The following is a 17,054-nucleotide window of genomic DNA, read 5'->3' as shown; positions in this document are numbered from 1 at the left end:
AATGTGGCTAATTAAAACATAATTCTAAAAGTCAGTTGGGCAAAATGTGAATAAACAATAGTGATTTAAATGACTTTTATAATTATATTGATTCCATAAACAGATACAAATTGTATAAGTTACACGTATATGTATGTGTGTATCATTTAACTTATGTGTTATTTTGGAGTAATACTATTTTTGGTAGTCGGTGGGAAATATTGAGATAAATCCAAGAGATGATACTCACAAGAGAAACGTAAATATAGTAAAATATCTAAAAGTGAATAGATCCCAATTGTGTCTCAATTAGGCTACACATTTTGGCAAAGGAATAATATAGCAAGGCAAAACAGAACAAAGTATTTTATATTTTTGTAAATCATGAGTTTAAAGTATGTCATGTAAGATTTTGTGTTATTGATTTCTCAGAATGTTTACTTTTCTTCTATTATAACATTTCTTATACGTTTGACATGGAAAAATCAGTTCATTTTCTCTGATGAGTTCAGTAACAAATACTTTGCCTCAAAAGAGAAGAAACTCAACATAAATCAGGTCAGGGAGAAAATATATCTCACATAGCAACTAAACTCCTCACATAGTTGAAGAATGTTCATTGATTCCTCATCCTTGGTTACAATTGTGGCTTATGGAAGAAAAGTTGAAAACTCACCACTGAGAAAATTATAAATAATTGGATTCGCAGCACTATTGGCATATACAAGCCAGTGTGAAAAGGTAAACCAGGCATACACAGTCTCTCTGTCTTCAGTATGGGCAAACATCCCAAATACTCTGCAGGAAAAGAAACACAGAAAAGTGTCTTTTAAATAATTAAATTCAAAGGTGAACAAGGCTATTGGTAGAGGATGGTCTGACTCCTGTCCTCTTCAGTTGCAGGAATTGACCACAGATTGGTTTCTGACCCCGTAATTGGTTTAGAATAACTTCAGTGCCTGAACAGAACCTCCACAGCACAATCAATAAATCAAAAGCCAAATCAGGTCAGAGAAGGGTCTCTCCCTCCCACAAATAGCAGATGCAGTATTTCTTGTAAATAAGAATATGGAAGTTGAATATATATCTTCTTTATTTCATTTTCTTTCTAAATACAATTGAATAATGTTGTATTAATATTCCATTATGTGTATCATTTAAAAATCACTCCTAAATGATAGTCTTCAAGTACTTCTTCCTACTTTCATTTATGTATTGATCAAAGTATCATATGCCTTCAACTCCAATCTTCCTGGACTATCTGAAACTTGCCTTCTGGGACTCCTTAATACCCAGAGAAGAAGCAGTTCTCGATGGGCAGAATTTTGGTAATTTTTAAAAATTAATGAGTGTTAATTTTTCATGTATTATTTTAAACTTTAAAAAATGTTTTGTTATGCTATCCTTAAAGACTATTAAAAAATTTTCTCTATACTTAGAAATATTCCATCTATAAATTCTAATCACTAACCTATAACAGATAACTTACAGCTACTCAATAAGATTATAGGCCAAAAATCATGTATATTTCCTGCTAAAGTCTCCATCTTCGATTGTCTGTATCAGTGTGTGTGTGTGTGTGTGTGTGTGTGTGTGTGTGTGTTACAGCAAGAAGGCATGACAACAATGCATTTCTGGTATAAGGTGTACCTTATACCATTTCTGGTATAAAGAGTACTAGAGTTTTACAAAAATGCTATATAGAGTGAAATAATACGGACAAAAGAAATTTGTACTATGTTATGACCCTTTACCTCAAAATGTCTTTGAAATCTTAGACAAACCTGAACTGTTGTAAAGAAATTGGTTTTGACTAATTCGGCAAAAAGTTAAGTTTTAAGGAGAAAAAGCTAGGAATGGTTTTTGTGGGAGAAAGAAGAAACAAATTTCGTATGCAAGGATAAATAAATATAAGCATTTGAAAAAAAATGTGTGTGGTAACAAGAAAAACAATTTTCAAGTTCTTTTTTTCAAAAGTTTTTATGTTGTGGAAAAGAGTAGAATGCCCCAAAACTTGAAATATCTTAAATTTAACATGGCCTTGCTCCTTTGAAAGTTATTTGTTTTCCTTGGAAAGGAAGGGATTTGAGTCAGAAGAATAAGACATATATTATTGACAAAAAAAGTAGTTGGAAATAAAAGGAAAGAGCAAGTTCTGAGATACAGGAAATCCAAATACATAACCCAGAGAGAGGTAAATCCAATTTTCATTGAATTTAGACTGACTAAAAGAGAAAAAAGATTAGAAAGAGAAAGAAAGAATAAAACCCATCCAGTAACATAACATGTTTATAAAGTTCTTAAAAGCAGAAGACAGTATCTAGCAGGTGGCCATAATAAATTTGTATTAAATTTCTGTTAGCAAAAATAATAATAATAATAATAATTAATAAGAGGCAAAGCACAAAAAGATATGGAGGGCAAAATAATTTCTATTTTCTTGTGAGCTGGCATATGTCTCAAGGACCCACAAAAAAAATCATATATCTTTAAGGCTGTGGCTGTAGTAAATAGTATCACTGAACAGAAGTTTGTTCTCCATTTTTTCTCCATTGAAAAAGCCGTTAAACCATCAAAAACAGGGGCCAAAGGGAATGAGAACCCTTTGCGGCTGATTATACCACTTCTTCTGACTCCAGCCAAAGCTGCTGTTCTTCAGAGTTCCCAGCTGTGAGGAATATAATATTGATTCTGAATCAGGCCAAAGTGAGAGGAGCAATTCTAGCTTAAGTTCGAAGCCTGTTGTAAACAAGAATTGGTATTGCCTTGGGACCAGTCTATGTGGAACAGTTTTGATAATTCCCAATAAAGTTGGCTGGCTATGAAGTTTAGTGTGTACCACTGCCTCTGCATCTGCTGCTCGTGTCATGGGTCAAAATTTTTAACTTAATAGTTGTGCCTGCATTGTAGCAAATAGCATACTTTCCCTCACGATTTTTATTACTATCTGCCCTGAGCTTGATTCAGTGACTTCAGGAAATGAATTCTTCTGTTTAGACATTCGACATACATATCTGCCTTGATGGCTTTTTTTAAAAAGTGCTCTCCAATGCACTTTTAAGTATAATTAGAATACTAACACAAGATTCTTATCTCTTTTTATCCTTAAGATATAATTTTCTCACAATTGCCTATGTTTTTGAAAACGAAGTTTTGAAAAACCCGTTTGTTCTCATCAAGAAAGAACTGCAAGCTATAAATGAGTTGTTACGCATTAGAACTTTGTCTGCATCTAAGGTTTAGCAACTAGCTTGAAGAGATGGGAGAAACATCTGTTTTATGTCTGCCATGCAACTGAGAATACGCATGACAAAAGCACATGTCTGAGCACTCTTAAAGGCTGTTCGCCTTACCTGCTGCTGGTAACAACATAACTGAGTCATCTGGCCTGACAAGGTATCTAAGCAGAAAGTTTAGATTTTTCTCTGGCTTAGTAAAAAATAAAAAAAAAAATTAAGAATCAAGAATAAGGCAGGCTATTTCATTTTCAAATAACAGATAAGTTTTACCTCTTTAGCACATTGAGGATGCTAATTGGTAGATAGCAAATTGCAAATACCAAAAGCACAACCATCAACATCCGGGCTGTTTTCCTTCTGGCTCGGATCTGCTTTATTTCAGCCGCCACAGCGCTTATCCGGGACTTTGTTGGCTGTCCTGGCCCTCGAGGCTGTGAAACAGGCTGCAGGGGCTTCCATTTTCTCTGAACTACAGATGATGTTCCAGGGATCTGAAAGGAGAAGAGACAGACCCTTATTGCAATTTGACTTAGGAAAGTTCCACTTTGGGGAAGTAATTAGAAAACACAGTCAGGAAAGGCTTCCAGACGCCTGAGGTGTGGGAGGTTTGAGCGCCTGTTTCTCCAGAGCATTTGCTGAGCTTAGTATGTGCTTGGCATTAATTCAGACGAATGCCAAATAGGAGTTTGTGTGGAAAAAAAGTTAAAACATCAAAATTTTGTCAATGTCTAAAGAAAGCTGCAAGTGGAAAAGATATTTCCTTGTAAAAAGAACAAAGCCTGGGAAAGGAGAATGATAAAGGGATGTCAGCCATATTATCTTATTAGGAATTTTTGTTCAGCTCAGATACCAAAGTTTAAAGCAAAGGAAAACCCAGCAAGTAACGGCAAGCAAATTGATTTTTCACGCATCAATACTGCCATCTGCTGCCAGACAGAGAGATAGAACTTAACTACCTGTAGCTTTTCAGGTTTTCTGCTTCTCGAGTTCGGACGAAGCAAACTTTGAATGAAAGGATATTTTTAAAAAATCAAGTATTTTTTGTTGTTCACTATTTGTAGTTATGAAATTGTTGAAATCAATTTTGTGGTCCAGCCCTTTAAAATGCACACAAACCCATTGAGGATTTTTTGCGGTCTTACATTAATATTTCAAATAGCTGGAATTTGTAACAGTAATTACACAACTTGTACTTTTCCATTTCTTTTCAAAGTTATTTGATAATAGCAGGGAATCCCTCCAAGTATAATATTCTCTTAATTGTAAGCTCATGAAGATTGATAGGGTTTAGTGAACAGAACAATAAAATTCAGCATGCATAATTTTTTAAAGAGGAAAATGTGCCAACAAATACAAGAAAAGGCCACCTTAGCTCTGTTAAGATTATTCAGCTTTTACTTTCTGTCTCTGTGCGGCAAACCAGTACTGACCAATGTGTCCTTGTGGTCTCTCAGAATAGACGTTCGATAGATTTTGTTGCTTTTTACACCACCAGATCAAAGTCTGTTCGATAATCTTTAATTTGAGAACAGAATTTTACTTATATGTCCACACAGATAAATTAATATGATATTTCCTTTGACCATCTTCTTTCTTGAAGAGGCAAATGATGTTAACAAAAACCTGCCCTTGAATGGAAAATATCGGATAAATTATTTTTCTTCTCACTCTGTATGTCTTGTCATGTAGACAATCTTTTTTACATAGTAGTGGTTCAACTCAATCTTTTAACCCACTGGTTGGGGAGAGATAGGAACTTTCTCTTCTGTGACTCTCATTTTAAAAAGCAATTAAAAAAAATAACTGAAAAGAATGAGCAATGGATGCTGGAATGTTCCAGGAGACTCCTATCATGAAAAGCCTGTATGTGTCTGCTAAATGATCTTGAACTGTCTTCTAAATGATCTCTGATAGATCAATTAAATTTTAGTGATTCTATCACTGACTGTTCCCCTGAAGGAGAGAATCAACATTCTGCATCTGATGACTTCTGCCGCCATTAGAAACAGTTTTCGGTCACCTGAGGTTGGGAGTTCATGACCAGCCTGACCAACATGGAGAAACCCAGCCTCTACTAAAAATACAAAATTAGCTGGGCGTGGTGGCACATGCCTGTAATCCCAGCTACTCGGGAGGCTGAGGCAGGAGAATCGCTTGAACCCAGGAGGTGGAGGTTGCAATGAGCCGATGAGATCACACAATTACACTGCAGCCTGGGCAACAAGAGCAAAACTCCATCTCAAAAAAAAAAAAAAATACAGTTTTCATAAAGAGAAAGCTATGGTCCCTGAAATCGGGGAAAAAAAAATGTAGTGATGCCGTTTTTAGATAATGATCTAAATACGGATAGAAGATGCTGAATCCTGCATTCATTTTGAGGACACATAAATTTCTCCATTGATAAGCTGTCTAGAGACATGGAGAATTCAGAGAAACTCCGTATAAAATTAAGAGGAATAACTGACATTACTGAGCTCCAGGAACTATGCACTAGTAATCCTTAATGCATCCCTAAAAGTACATTATTGTAAATCAAAGAGATTTCAATCAAGCAGGCACTGAGAAGGATTAAATAAAATACATGCACCCCACTTTTATTTCACGATTATGAATAAACTTTATAAATCATATTTAACACAAAAATACACCCTGAAAAATGTATTACCACAGTTATGAATTGGAAATAGCATGTACATGATGGACCTTAAAACCTACTCTGTCTTAAAAAATGTTTGTGACCAGGATAAAGTTATGAGGAAGAGGCAAACATGCTACAAAGATCAAAAATATTATGAATAAACAATGAATTTGCCAACTTACATGAAATGGACAAAGCCCTTGAAAGACAAAGATGACCAAAACTGACTCTGTACTTACAAACTATGCTACAAGAAAATCTCCAGGCCCAGATAGGTCCATTAATTAATTCAATCAAACAGTAAAGAATAAATAATTCCAATCTTGTTCAGACTTTTAATGAAATGTACAGAAAATATAATATTTTCCAACAAATTTCATGAGGCCACATTTATCTTTATAATCAAAGATATGGCAACAAAAGACAGCTAACAACTAAATATCCTTCATGAATAGAGATAGAAAGCTCTTTAAAAATATGTTATCAAATTAAAGCCTGCAATATATAAATAGGATAATACCATTTGCTCAATCAGATTTATTCTAGCAATGCAGTGTTGGCTTACCACTCAAAAAATCAAGTCTTCTCTCACCACTTGTACTCAACATTGTACTGGACTTTAAGCCAATACAAGAAGAAAAGAAAAATAAATAAAATGCCTACAGATTGGTTCTATTGAGAAGAAATTATTGCTTACAAAGATCATCCTAAAGAATCTACCAAAAACCCACTAGAACTTATAAAAGAATTTAGCAAGGAGCAGGTCACTAAATCAATAAACAAAAAAATCAATTATACTTCTATATACTAGCAGTAAATGGAAAATTAAATTTTAAAAGTTTCAACATCAAAAGAATGTGTGTTAGGCATACATTCCATAAAATATATATAAGTATATATATTTCATAAAATATATGTATAAGTATATATATTTCATTACATATATATACTGAAAATGATGAAACATTGCAGAGAGATAATAACTCCTTAATAAATATATTCATGTGGCCATGCATTAAAAGGCTTAGTATTGTTAATATGGCAATTCTCCCCAAATTGATCTACAGAGTTAATGCAATTAATCACGTTCAATACCACAACAGTCTTTTTTCTGGAAATGAAAGTACTAATTTTAATTTTTTATGAAAGTGCAAAAGACCTGGAATAGCCAAAGCAATTAAAAAAAAGAATTTATTCTTTTTTAAACTTTGGTTGCAAGACTTATAAAAACTCATTTCAAGATTTATAATAAAGGTACAATGAGTGTTTAAGTGTATTTGTGATTGTGTGTATCCCAGAGGACTAGTCTGATGTGTATATATATTTGATACTTACTTCATTTAAAAAGTGCCTGGGCAAGGGACTACCTAAAAAAAAGCATGGAGCTGTGAAGAGACCTAGCAAAGTGGCATTTACTGGTCAGGGAAGGAAAGGTAAGTATTCGAAGCAAAAAGTATTCAAATCAAAGTAGGAAGAAAGTATATGAGCAATGAAACCACGAACAACATTGCTTAATGCTGCCAAAGGATCAATAAATAAACTTTAAAAATATATATTCTTTAGAAATCATTGGTAACTTTCATGTAAGGTGTTTCACTGTAATGATGAAAGCTGAAGCTACATTGAAGTGGGCTGAGACATCAGTGGAGGTGGTGGTTAGTGAGAAAAAGATGACAAATGGAAATAAGTCGAGAATTTTATCTGGGAGGAGGAGGAACAAAAAGTTAAGTTTGTGGCTGGATGAGTCTGAGAGTTTGGATGATGCTTATTTTTTAATGCATAGCAAATGCCTGCTCCATTTGCTAAGTGCTAAGAAACTTGTAGGACAAGTCTCCTTTCCCCATACGGTATTCCTTAACCCGTTACCCATTTCATCATAATAGAGTATAACAGATATTTGGTAGGCACTGGCGGTCTTCTATGAAACAATAATCCTCTTACATTTCCCTGTTCAGCAGGGACCATGAAAATTGTCCTTGCCCCTTACACCCACCACCATATGAAGATGACTGTATTCCAACACTGAGGGAGTTTTTCACATTAAATCCCATGATTTCTTGACACTTTTTGTTTACCTCAGTACTGCTCTGATAAGATTTGCATGCTAAATTCTTATAACGAGGACTGTAATTTTATTTGTTCCTTTTCTTAACATCATTCTCACTATGAATAGCTCCACTTTCAGAATGTACAGATGGCCCTTATGGATGACAACTGCAATACCTGATCTTCTCACTATGCCTCCTGCCCCTGTCCAACTCCAGATCTGTTGTCTCGCAACATTATTCTGTCACACAGTCTATGACTTCTTCTTTGCAAAAAAAAAAAAAAAAAAAAAAAAAAAGGTTTTCCCTCTGCTCTCTGGGACTTGATATATGGTTCCATGGAATAGGTTCTCTCATTTTTTGCACATCTATGGACCATTTTAAAGTCTATAGAAGTACGGAAAAAAACTTTAGTCACAAAGTACAGATAAAACAACCCGTGGACAATTCCTATTATAGTCTCTCATTACATTAACATGTCAAATTGTGTGTTCAACCTTTTTTGCTTCCCTGTGATTTCAGCAGCAGAACTTTCTAAAAAAAAAAGTTCAATTTTTAAAATTTTAAAATATCCCATCATTTTTGTTCTTTCTTTTTAAAAGAAAACATTTTATTGCGATATAATTCACCTACCATAAACCTCACTACTTTAAGGGGCTCAAAAAATGATTTTTAGAATATTCACAGAGTTGTGCAACTATCACATCATCACTATCTAATCTAGAACATTTTCATCACCTCCAAATGAGGCTCCAAATCCATTAGCAGTCACTTCTCATTGTCCCATTCTGCCAGCCCGTGCCAAGGACAAATTATTTTGGCTCTATATATTTGCCTATTCTCAACATTTTCATGCAAATAGAATTATGTAATATGTGGCCATCTGTGCCTGGCTTCTTTCACTTAGTATGTTTTCAAGATTCATCAATCTTGTGGCATATATCAGTGCTTCATTTCTTTTAGTAGCTGAATAATATTTTATTGCTTGCATATAGAACAATTAGTTATTCCATTTACTCATTGATAACATTTGGGTTATTTCCACTTTTTGGCTACAATGAATTATATGCTGTTATGAACATTCATGTGTAAGTTTTTGTGTAAACATGTCTTCAGTTCTCTGGGTCTATAACTAGAGATTGAATTGGCGGGTAATGTGGTAATTCTCTAAGATTTTAAGGAACTACCAAACTGTTTTCCAAAGCAGTTACATCGTTTTGCATTCCCACCAACAATGTAGGAGGATTCCAATTACTCCACATCCTTACCAATAATGATTACAGCCTTTTAAAACAAGTCTATCCTGTTGAGTGTGAATAGGTATCTCATGATTTTGATTAATATTTCTCTAATGAGTAATGATGTTAAGCACCGTCTTATGTGCTTATTGACCATTTGTATATCTTCTTTGCAGAACTGTTTATTCAAGTCTTTGCCTACTTGTAATTTTTTAAAATTATTAATTCATAAGAGTTCTTTGTATATTCTGGATACAAATTCCTTAACACATATATGATTTGCAAATATTTTCTGCATTTATATAGGCTGACTTTTAATGTTTTTAATGGTGCAGTTTGAAGCACAAAAGTTTTTGTTTTGATAATGTCTAATGTATCTATGTTGTCATTTGTTGCTTTTGGTTTTGGTGTCATATTTAGAACCTATTGGTTAAGCCAAGGTCATGATGATTTTCTTCTGTGTTTTCTTCTAAGAGATTAGCTCTTACATATAAATCTATGATTCATTTTGAGTTAAGTTTTGAATGTGGTGTGAGGTGAGGTTCAACTCCATCCTTTTGCTTGTGGATATACAATTGTCTTAACACCATTTGTTGTCAGGACTATGATCTTTGCCATTGAACTGTGTTAAAACCTTTTTCAATACTCAATTAATCATAAATATGAGTTTATTTCTGGACCATGAATTCTATTCCACTGATCTATATGACTAACTGTATGCAAGTACCACACCGTCTTAGTTACTGTGGCTTTTTGTTAAGATTTGACATTAGGAAGTAAGTTTTCAATTTCTTTTTCAAGATTATTTTGGCTCTTCTCTATACCTTGCATTTCCACATTAATTTTAGGATCAGTTTGTCAATTTGTGTCCAAAATACAAAGCCATCTGGGATTTTCATAGGAATTGTATTGAATTCATAAATTAATTTGAAGATTATTTCTATTTTAACAAGATTGAATCTTCCAATCCATAAACACAGAATATCTTTCAATTTAGGTAGTCCTTTAAGTTTTTTCAATGATATTTTGTAATTGTAGGTGTATATGGTGTGTACCGATTGAATATCCCTTATCTGAAATTCTTGAGACCAAAAGTGTTTCAGATGTGAGTTTTTTTGATTTTGGATTATTTTCATATACATAAAAAGATATCTTGTAGATGTGACTTAAGTCTAAACCCAAAACTTACTTACATTTTATAAACACCCAATACAAATCGTCTTTAAACAAATTTATATAACATTTTTAATAATTTGGGGCATGAAACAAAGTTTTGGTTGACTTTTGACACGACCTGTCACATGAGGTAGCAGGGGACTTTTCCACTTCTGGCATCATGTTAGCTCTCAAAAGTTTGGGATTATAGAGCAGCTAGAATTTTAGGTTTTGGGATTAGAGATGCTTAACCTGTACTACATGTGATTCAAGGACTGTGTTGGTAACCTTTCTGAGACTGAATATGATGATGGACAACAAAATGTTACAGAAATGGACTATATGTTGCTTGAATGGAAATAGTTCCAAACTGACTCAAGAAACTTGTATAACTGTGGCCTACTCATTGAAGTTGCTAATAATCATGATTGTAAATGATATTCATATATAGGACTTGAAAATGTTGAGGGAACATTATCTATTTAATTGATTTGATTAACAGACTATTTATTTTTAATAATCCAGAGCTATTTCCTTTTCATTATTTTTGTTGCCTATATGGAGACTAGTACCACATCATTTAATAAATGCATCTTTTTAAATACAAAAATAGGGTAATTTTCTCCCTGGATCTTTGGTGGTTATGTTAGAATCCTCAGCAATACAGCGAATTCATAATTCTCTTTTTAGGGAATTATAACTGCTGCATGGAATCCATGTCTCTATAATTTCTGGACATTCCCTAAATATAAATGTTTATGTTGAAGAATTTTTTTTGTTTTGACAAGAGTCTAACTTTGCCACACAGGCTGGAGTGCAGTGGTGCAGTCTTAGCTCACTGCAGCCTCCACCTGTGAGGCTCAAATGATTCTCATGTCTCAGCTTCCTGAGTAGCTGGGATTATAGTCTTGCACTGCACCACCATGCCTGGCTCATTTTTGTATTTTTAGTAGAAACATGGTTTCACCACGTTGACTATGCTGGTCTTGATCTCCTGGCCTCATGTGATCCTCCCGCCTCAGTCTCCCAAAGTGTTGAGATTACAGGCATAAGCAATCGAGCCTGGAAGAAGTGTCTTATTAAGCTTCTTTTATTAAATCTACTTCTAGGTATTTGATTAATTTTGTTGCTATTTAAATTATTTTTTGTTAATTTCATTTAAAATTTTTATTTGCTAATGTATAAAAATGAAATCGATTTTTGTATATTAATCTTTCATCCTGAAATCTAGCTGAACTCATTTATTTGTTCTAATGTATTTTTTTGCAAAATAATTCGTTAGGATTTTCTATATAAAATATCACATAACCTGCAAGTAGAAATAGTTTACCTCTTATTTTGTGATCATCATGCCTTTTATTTTTTATTATTGTTAATATTATCTCTTGCCTGTTTGCCCTGTAAAGAATCAGTTCTATTCAATATTGAATGAAAATGGTTGTAGCAGACATACTTGTCTTGTTTCTGACTTTAGTCAGAAAAACTGGAAAATGTTTTATGTGCAAATGGGATAAATATGCATTCTTCCGTTTTTGGTGGAGTGTTCTAAAATATCTGTTAAGCCCAGTGGTTTCATAGTTTGTTTAAATCTTTTATTTCCTTGTTGCTATTCTGCCTGTTTTTTCTTTATTTCTTTATTTTTTTTTTTCTTTTTTTTGAGACGGAGTCTTGCTGTTGCCCAGGCTGGAGTGCAGTGGCACGATCTCTGTTCACTGCAGGCTCCACCCCCCGGGTTCACGCCATTCTCCTGCCTCAGCCTCCTGAGCAGCTAGGACTACAGGTGCCCCCCACCTCACCCAGCTAATTTTTTGTATCTTTAGTAGAGACGGGGTTTCACCATGTTAGCTAGGATGGTCTCAATCTTCTGACCTCGTGATCCACCCGCCTTGGCCTCCCAAAGTGCTGGGATTACAGGGGTGAGCCACCGCACCCTGCCTGTGTTTTCTGTCCATTACTGCAAGTGAGTATTAACATTTTCAACTATAATTGTCTAGCTGCCTACTTGTCTCCTTAATTCTACTACTTTTTGCTTGGTATATTTTGGGTTTCAGTTGCTAAATGCATGTATGTTTACAACTTTTATATCTTCCTGATGGATGACTCCATCATCGTTATGAAATGTCCCTCTCTATGTATAGTAATATTTTGTTAAAATTTATTTTGTCTAATTTTAGTATAACCACATTAACTCCCTTTTTGTGATTATTTTAGTACTTCTTCTGTTATTTTACATTTAACCTATTTGTATATCTGAATACAAGGTATGTCTCTTGTAGACAGCATAAAGTTGGATCATGGGTTTTTTTAAATTATTGGTTGGTTTTTATTTATTATGTCAATCTATGCCCTTTGATTGAAGTATTGTATCCATTTACATTTAATCTAATTATTAAGAAAATATAATATGTATCTGCCATTTTACTATTTGTGACTTACATATATTGTATCTCTTGTCTTCCTCTATTTCCTCACTACTGCTTTATTTTGTGTTAAATATTTTCTGTATACTATTTTAATTCTTTTGTTGCTTTACCTATATTTCTACATTTTTCAAAAAATTATTTTCTTAGTGGTTACACCAGGAATTAAAATTAGCAACTTAATCGAAACAAGATGCTTAGATTATGCCAATGTAATTTCAATAGTATAAAACAAATTTGCTCCAATATAGCTCCATTTCCTCCTCCTTTTTTGAATTACATCTGTATACATTATAAGGTAAATCTTCACAATTTTATAGCTATTATTTTATGCAGTTGTTCTTTACATCAGATAACAGAAGATAAATATGTTTATTCTGTCTACAGTATTTACCTATGTAGTTACCTTTACTGGTGCTCCTTATTTTTTTTTGTATGGACTCGAGTTACTGCCTTCCTGATTCTGCCTCCGCAATTGTAATTTGTTTGCTGCCTATTTTCTCACACTAGACTGATTTGTCATCATCAAATATTATTTATCTTAAGTTCTCTTAGAAGAGTGCTGAATAAAGAGCAGCAGAAAACTTTGTGATAAGAGCTGGGAACAAGAAGGTCTTTCAAAGGCCTTGAAAAGCTGAACTATAGTTTCAGACCCAAATATCTATTACAGTCCATCCTCAGTACCTCACACCATAGCTGACACAGAGTATGTGCTTAATAAATGTGAAATAAATTAACACAAGCACATGACGATTAAGATTTAGTGTTGAATTATATGAAGGGTCTGAACTAGAAAAAATGCTGACAGATAAATGAAAGGGTCAAGCAAGCTAAGTTCTTTAAAAAAATAAGTTTTAGCAAATAATCTGTAGAATTTCCTGAGTACTCTGAGTTGAATTGCCAAAAAAAATAGAGAGAGAGAGAATTTAAGTAGTTCACAGCAATGCATTAGCTAATTCTTTTAATGAGGCTTAAACTTCTTGAGAAAGTCAGACAAGGACACACAATTTGCTCACTAATAATCTTACACTTACTAATCCAAAAGTACATAACAGATTTCATGCATCTCTGTAATTTTAAGCAAATAGGACAAGCTCTTCATTTGATGGCTCACTTGATGTAGCCTATGGCACACATAATGCCTTACAACTTTGTTTATAGACACTAACAGTTGGAAATTGAGAGTTGCTCAAGCAGAATTCTATGTAATCACGCATTTGGGGTTAATTCACTTTATTGTGGCTGCTAAAGTGAGTTCAGCTGAACTTGGTATTTTCCATTCCAATCTGTTTTGTAAATGACTTTAGTTTCACAGCCCAAGCATTTTACTGCAAATCTTCTGAATCATGTGGCTTGTACTAATGAGGATAATTCATGAAAAGAATGTGGATTATTTATGAGTCTGTGATGCAATTTATTTTAAAATTTATTTTAGAGTTTGGGAAATGTCAAACTATATGCTTAAATGGTGGAAAATTAAATTGTTTGGATTTTGGTGTCACTCGTTCATTTAACAAACTTTTTAAAACATTTTCTCTGATGGTACCATGTAAACTTTAGGGTAACCATGGTATCATGGTAAAGTTTTACCATGTAAAAGTAACAAGACAGACACATTGCAACCTTGAAAGAGTTTTAAAGGTATGTCAATTTGTAAATAAATGAATAAGAAATTATAAGCATATCTTTTATACAATGCACACTAACTAGTAAAAATAAGGAAATAGGGGATAATCTTAACACTGAACATTCCCCAACAAAATCTGAATCTAAATCTAAAATATCTTTATTCCTACATGCTCATTAATTGCTTTTTCCCCTTCAAGAAATTTTTCAGATTCTAATCCATTTCTACAAATGTTTATTGGAGTAACTGGGCAATAGATTCTCTATGTCCTCTCTAAACTTTTCCAGCACTTTCTCCTATTCTACTCACTTTGTTCTTATGAAAAAAGCAACTGATGTGTGCTGAGCACGTGCTATTTATAGGGATACAAAGATGACAGCGAGACTATCTTTATCTTAGTAGGGTAGAAGAACCAGACAAATAAGAAGCACCATACTGGTATTTCAATGTGCATTTTTAAAAAAATAGTCACATATACCTATTCAACACATGCTTGCTATTTAAATATAAGTACAATTAGTTGAGAGGCCATTATTAAACAACATCCATTAAGATATTTTGTTTAATGAGCACTGTCTATATTTAGGCACTTGAGTTAATTCATCTAAGCAAGCTTGTCCAACCCACCTTATTTTGTTGTTGTAGTTCTGTTTTGTTTTGTTTTGTTTTAGGCTTTTAGCAGCCTGAAGCCCTGGTTTTTAGTTTATGTCTCTGGTAATAAGCAGAAAAGAGGGATAGGAAGGGGTTTTACTGGCCCAAATAGAAATAGAAACTGAGAACCCACGACGGTGTTCTCTCCCTTGGACACACCTGAATGCATGTGACAAACCTATGAGGAAGATGCTATACAACCCCATTTTAAAGTTAATAAAGGAGTCACAAAAATTTAAGCCATTTACAAAATTCATGTCACTACTACGTGGTGGAGTCAGGATTTAAATTCATGCAGTCTGGCCCTTGTGTTTTTGACTTCTCTATAGTGTATCATTCTAGATCATTCATCCCCAGCTTGTAGGAAGCTCCCCATTGCCCTGTGATGTGTGATGTCTTTCTGTCAGAGAAGAATGTGTCCCCTCTTCATGATCCAGTTTAACCACGTGACTTGTTTTAGCCAATGAAAAGTGAGATGTAACACATGCCGGTTCATAAAAGACATTAAGAGAAAATATACTTTTCTTCCAGTTTTCTTTTTCTCTCAGTCTCAGAGTGGCATGTCCCAGAAAGTGCCATTTCTTCAGACTAGGTTCTGGAATGAGAAAACAAATGGAGCACAGTGCCCCAGCCAGCCCTCCCCACTGACCTGCAATAGGAGTGAAACAGAACTGTTGTTGCAAACCACATTTTTTAATAGAAGAATAATAACCTAGCAAAACCTGACAGATACAATAATAGGTACTAGGAAGCAGGATGCTGCAGTAACAAACACCCTAAAATATAAGCATTGGCTTCATAGGGAGGTGGAGAGTGCTGAGAAAACTGTCACCAACATCTAGAAAATCACCACTCATATTTTATAGTGGTCCACACTAGTTTTTATAGTAAAAAATGATGGGAAACAAAACGTTAATAAATCTTGCTGCTGGTTTCACTTGTAAGGTCATAAAAGAAATGACTTCTTTGTAATAGCAGAGGAAAAGAGAAAATATTGAAATTATGAGCCATATAGTGTTAAAAAAAATGACTGTTGCTCATATCCAGTCAGTGAAAGATGATCTTGAAAAATGCTTTGAATAACAAGTGTTGATTAAAAAAACAAAGACACATCCTCAAAGACCAAAGTGTTTGTGAAATCTTTTTAATGAATTAAGGTGACTCCAGTAAATCTTTTCAGTTGGATAAAATGTGTCAGAGAAAACAGACTAATGGCATGTCCTTCCACAAGCCTGATAAAGTAAGTATTGGCAGTAAGTTTAGAGAACGAGAGAAATACATCTCTAAGAATTGTGGCATTTTAAGATACATTTTACAAAATGGGAGAGACTGAGCCATATCCTTTTTGTCTCTATCTTACAAACCACTAAATGTGTTTGTTGGTGATATCCTTCAAATCGTCAAGGTTTAAGTTAAATGTTACCTTTCCTGTATTAGATATGGTTTTAGTACATTTTGCTCTGATTCTCTGTGCTTATATTTAAAGTAATTTTCACCCTGCATCTGACGATGCCCCTCCTCTAGACTATGAATTCCTCAATGGCAAAAAGTAGAATTTTTAGCTTTTTTGTGAGACATGTATGTGAAAAGTTCATGATATGTATTTCAGGAACGAATAACTGAGTGAATGAATACAAACATTCACTGATACAGCAGAATTATCTAACAAAGTGTAGTAACCCCAAATCAGCATTATATACAGTTTTAAAAATTATACATTCTGCCTTATTCTTATAATATTCTAAAAAATAAGATCTTTGAAGTTGGAGATTTAACCTATATGTTCCAATGTTTTAAATAAATCTGATTAAAAATATAACCTTTCAGACTTAAGAGTCTCAAAAAACTCTAAAGGAATTTTTATTTGCTATTTCTCATAGAAAGCGAAATTAATGTTATTCCTAGACAAAAGACAATTAATCACAGATGTTAAATTTTATTTAAAATGTAAAGTACTTAATCAGTTTATAAAATACATTTCCTGAATATTACTCTAAAAATGCCTAGACATATTTCTATGTCTGGGTTCTCATTACTTTAAAAGAACACACAATATAATACT

At 33.7% G+C, this 17,054-nt stretch overlaps 1 protein-coding gene across 1 annotated transcript in view; it reads right to left on the bottom strand.

Annotated features, from left to right (window-relative positions):
• HCRTR2 (hypocretin receptor 2) overlaps window positions 1-17,054 on the bottom strand; it is a 113,632-nt gene that overhangs the window by 5,121 nt on the left and 91,457 nt on the right. Inside the window, exons 5-6 of the mRNA XM_004044226.5 lie at window positions 3,489-3,709; window positions 656-777 (exon numbers count right to left, since the gene is read on the bottom strand). Of these exons, the coding sequence (XP_004044274.1) occupies window positions 656-777; window positions 3,489-3,709 (343 nt within the window). The remainder of the gene's footprint in view (window positions 1-655; window positions 778-3,488; window positions 3,710-17,054) is intronic.

Source organism: Gorilla gorilla, chromosome 5 (assembly GCF_029281585.2).
Source record: "Gorilla gorilla gorilla isolate KB3781 chromosome 5, NHGRI_mGorGor1-v2.1_pri, whole genome shotgun sequence".
In the NCBI taxonomy this organism is placed as follows: Eukaryota; Metazoa; Chordata; class Mammalia; order Primates; family Hominidae; genus Gorilla; species Gorilla gorilla.
The sequence above is the reverse complement of the archived record's forward strand: the minus strand, read 5'-3'. Positions and strand labels throughout refer to the sequence as shown.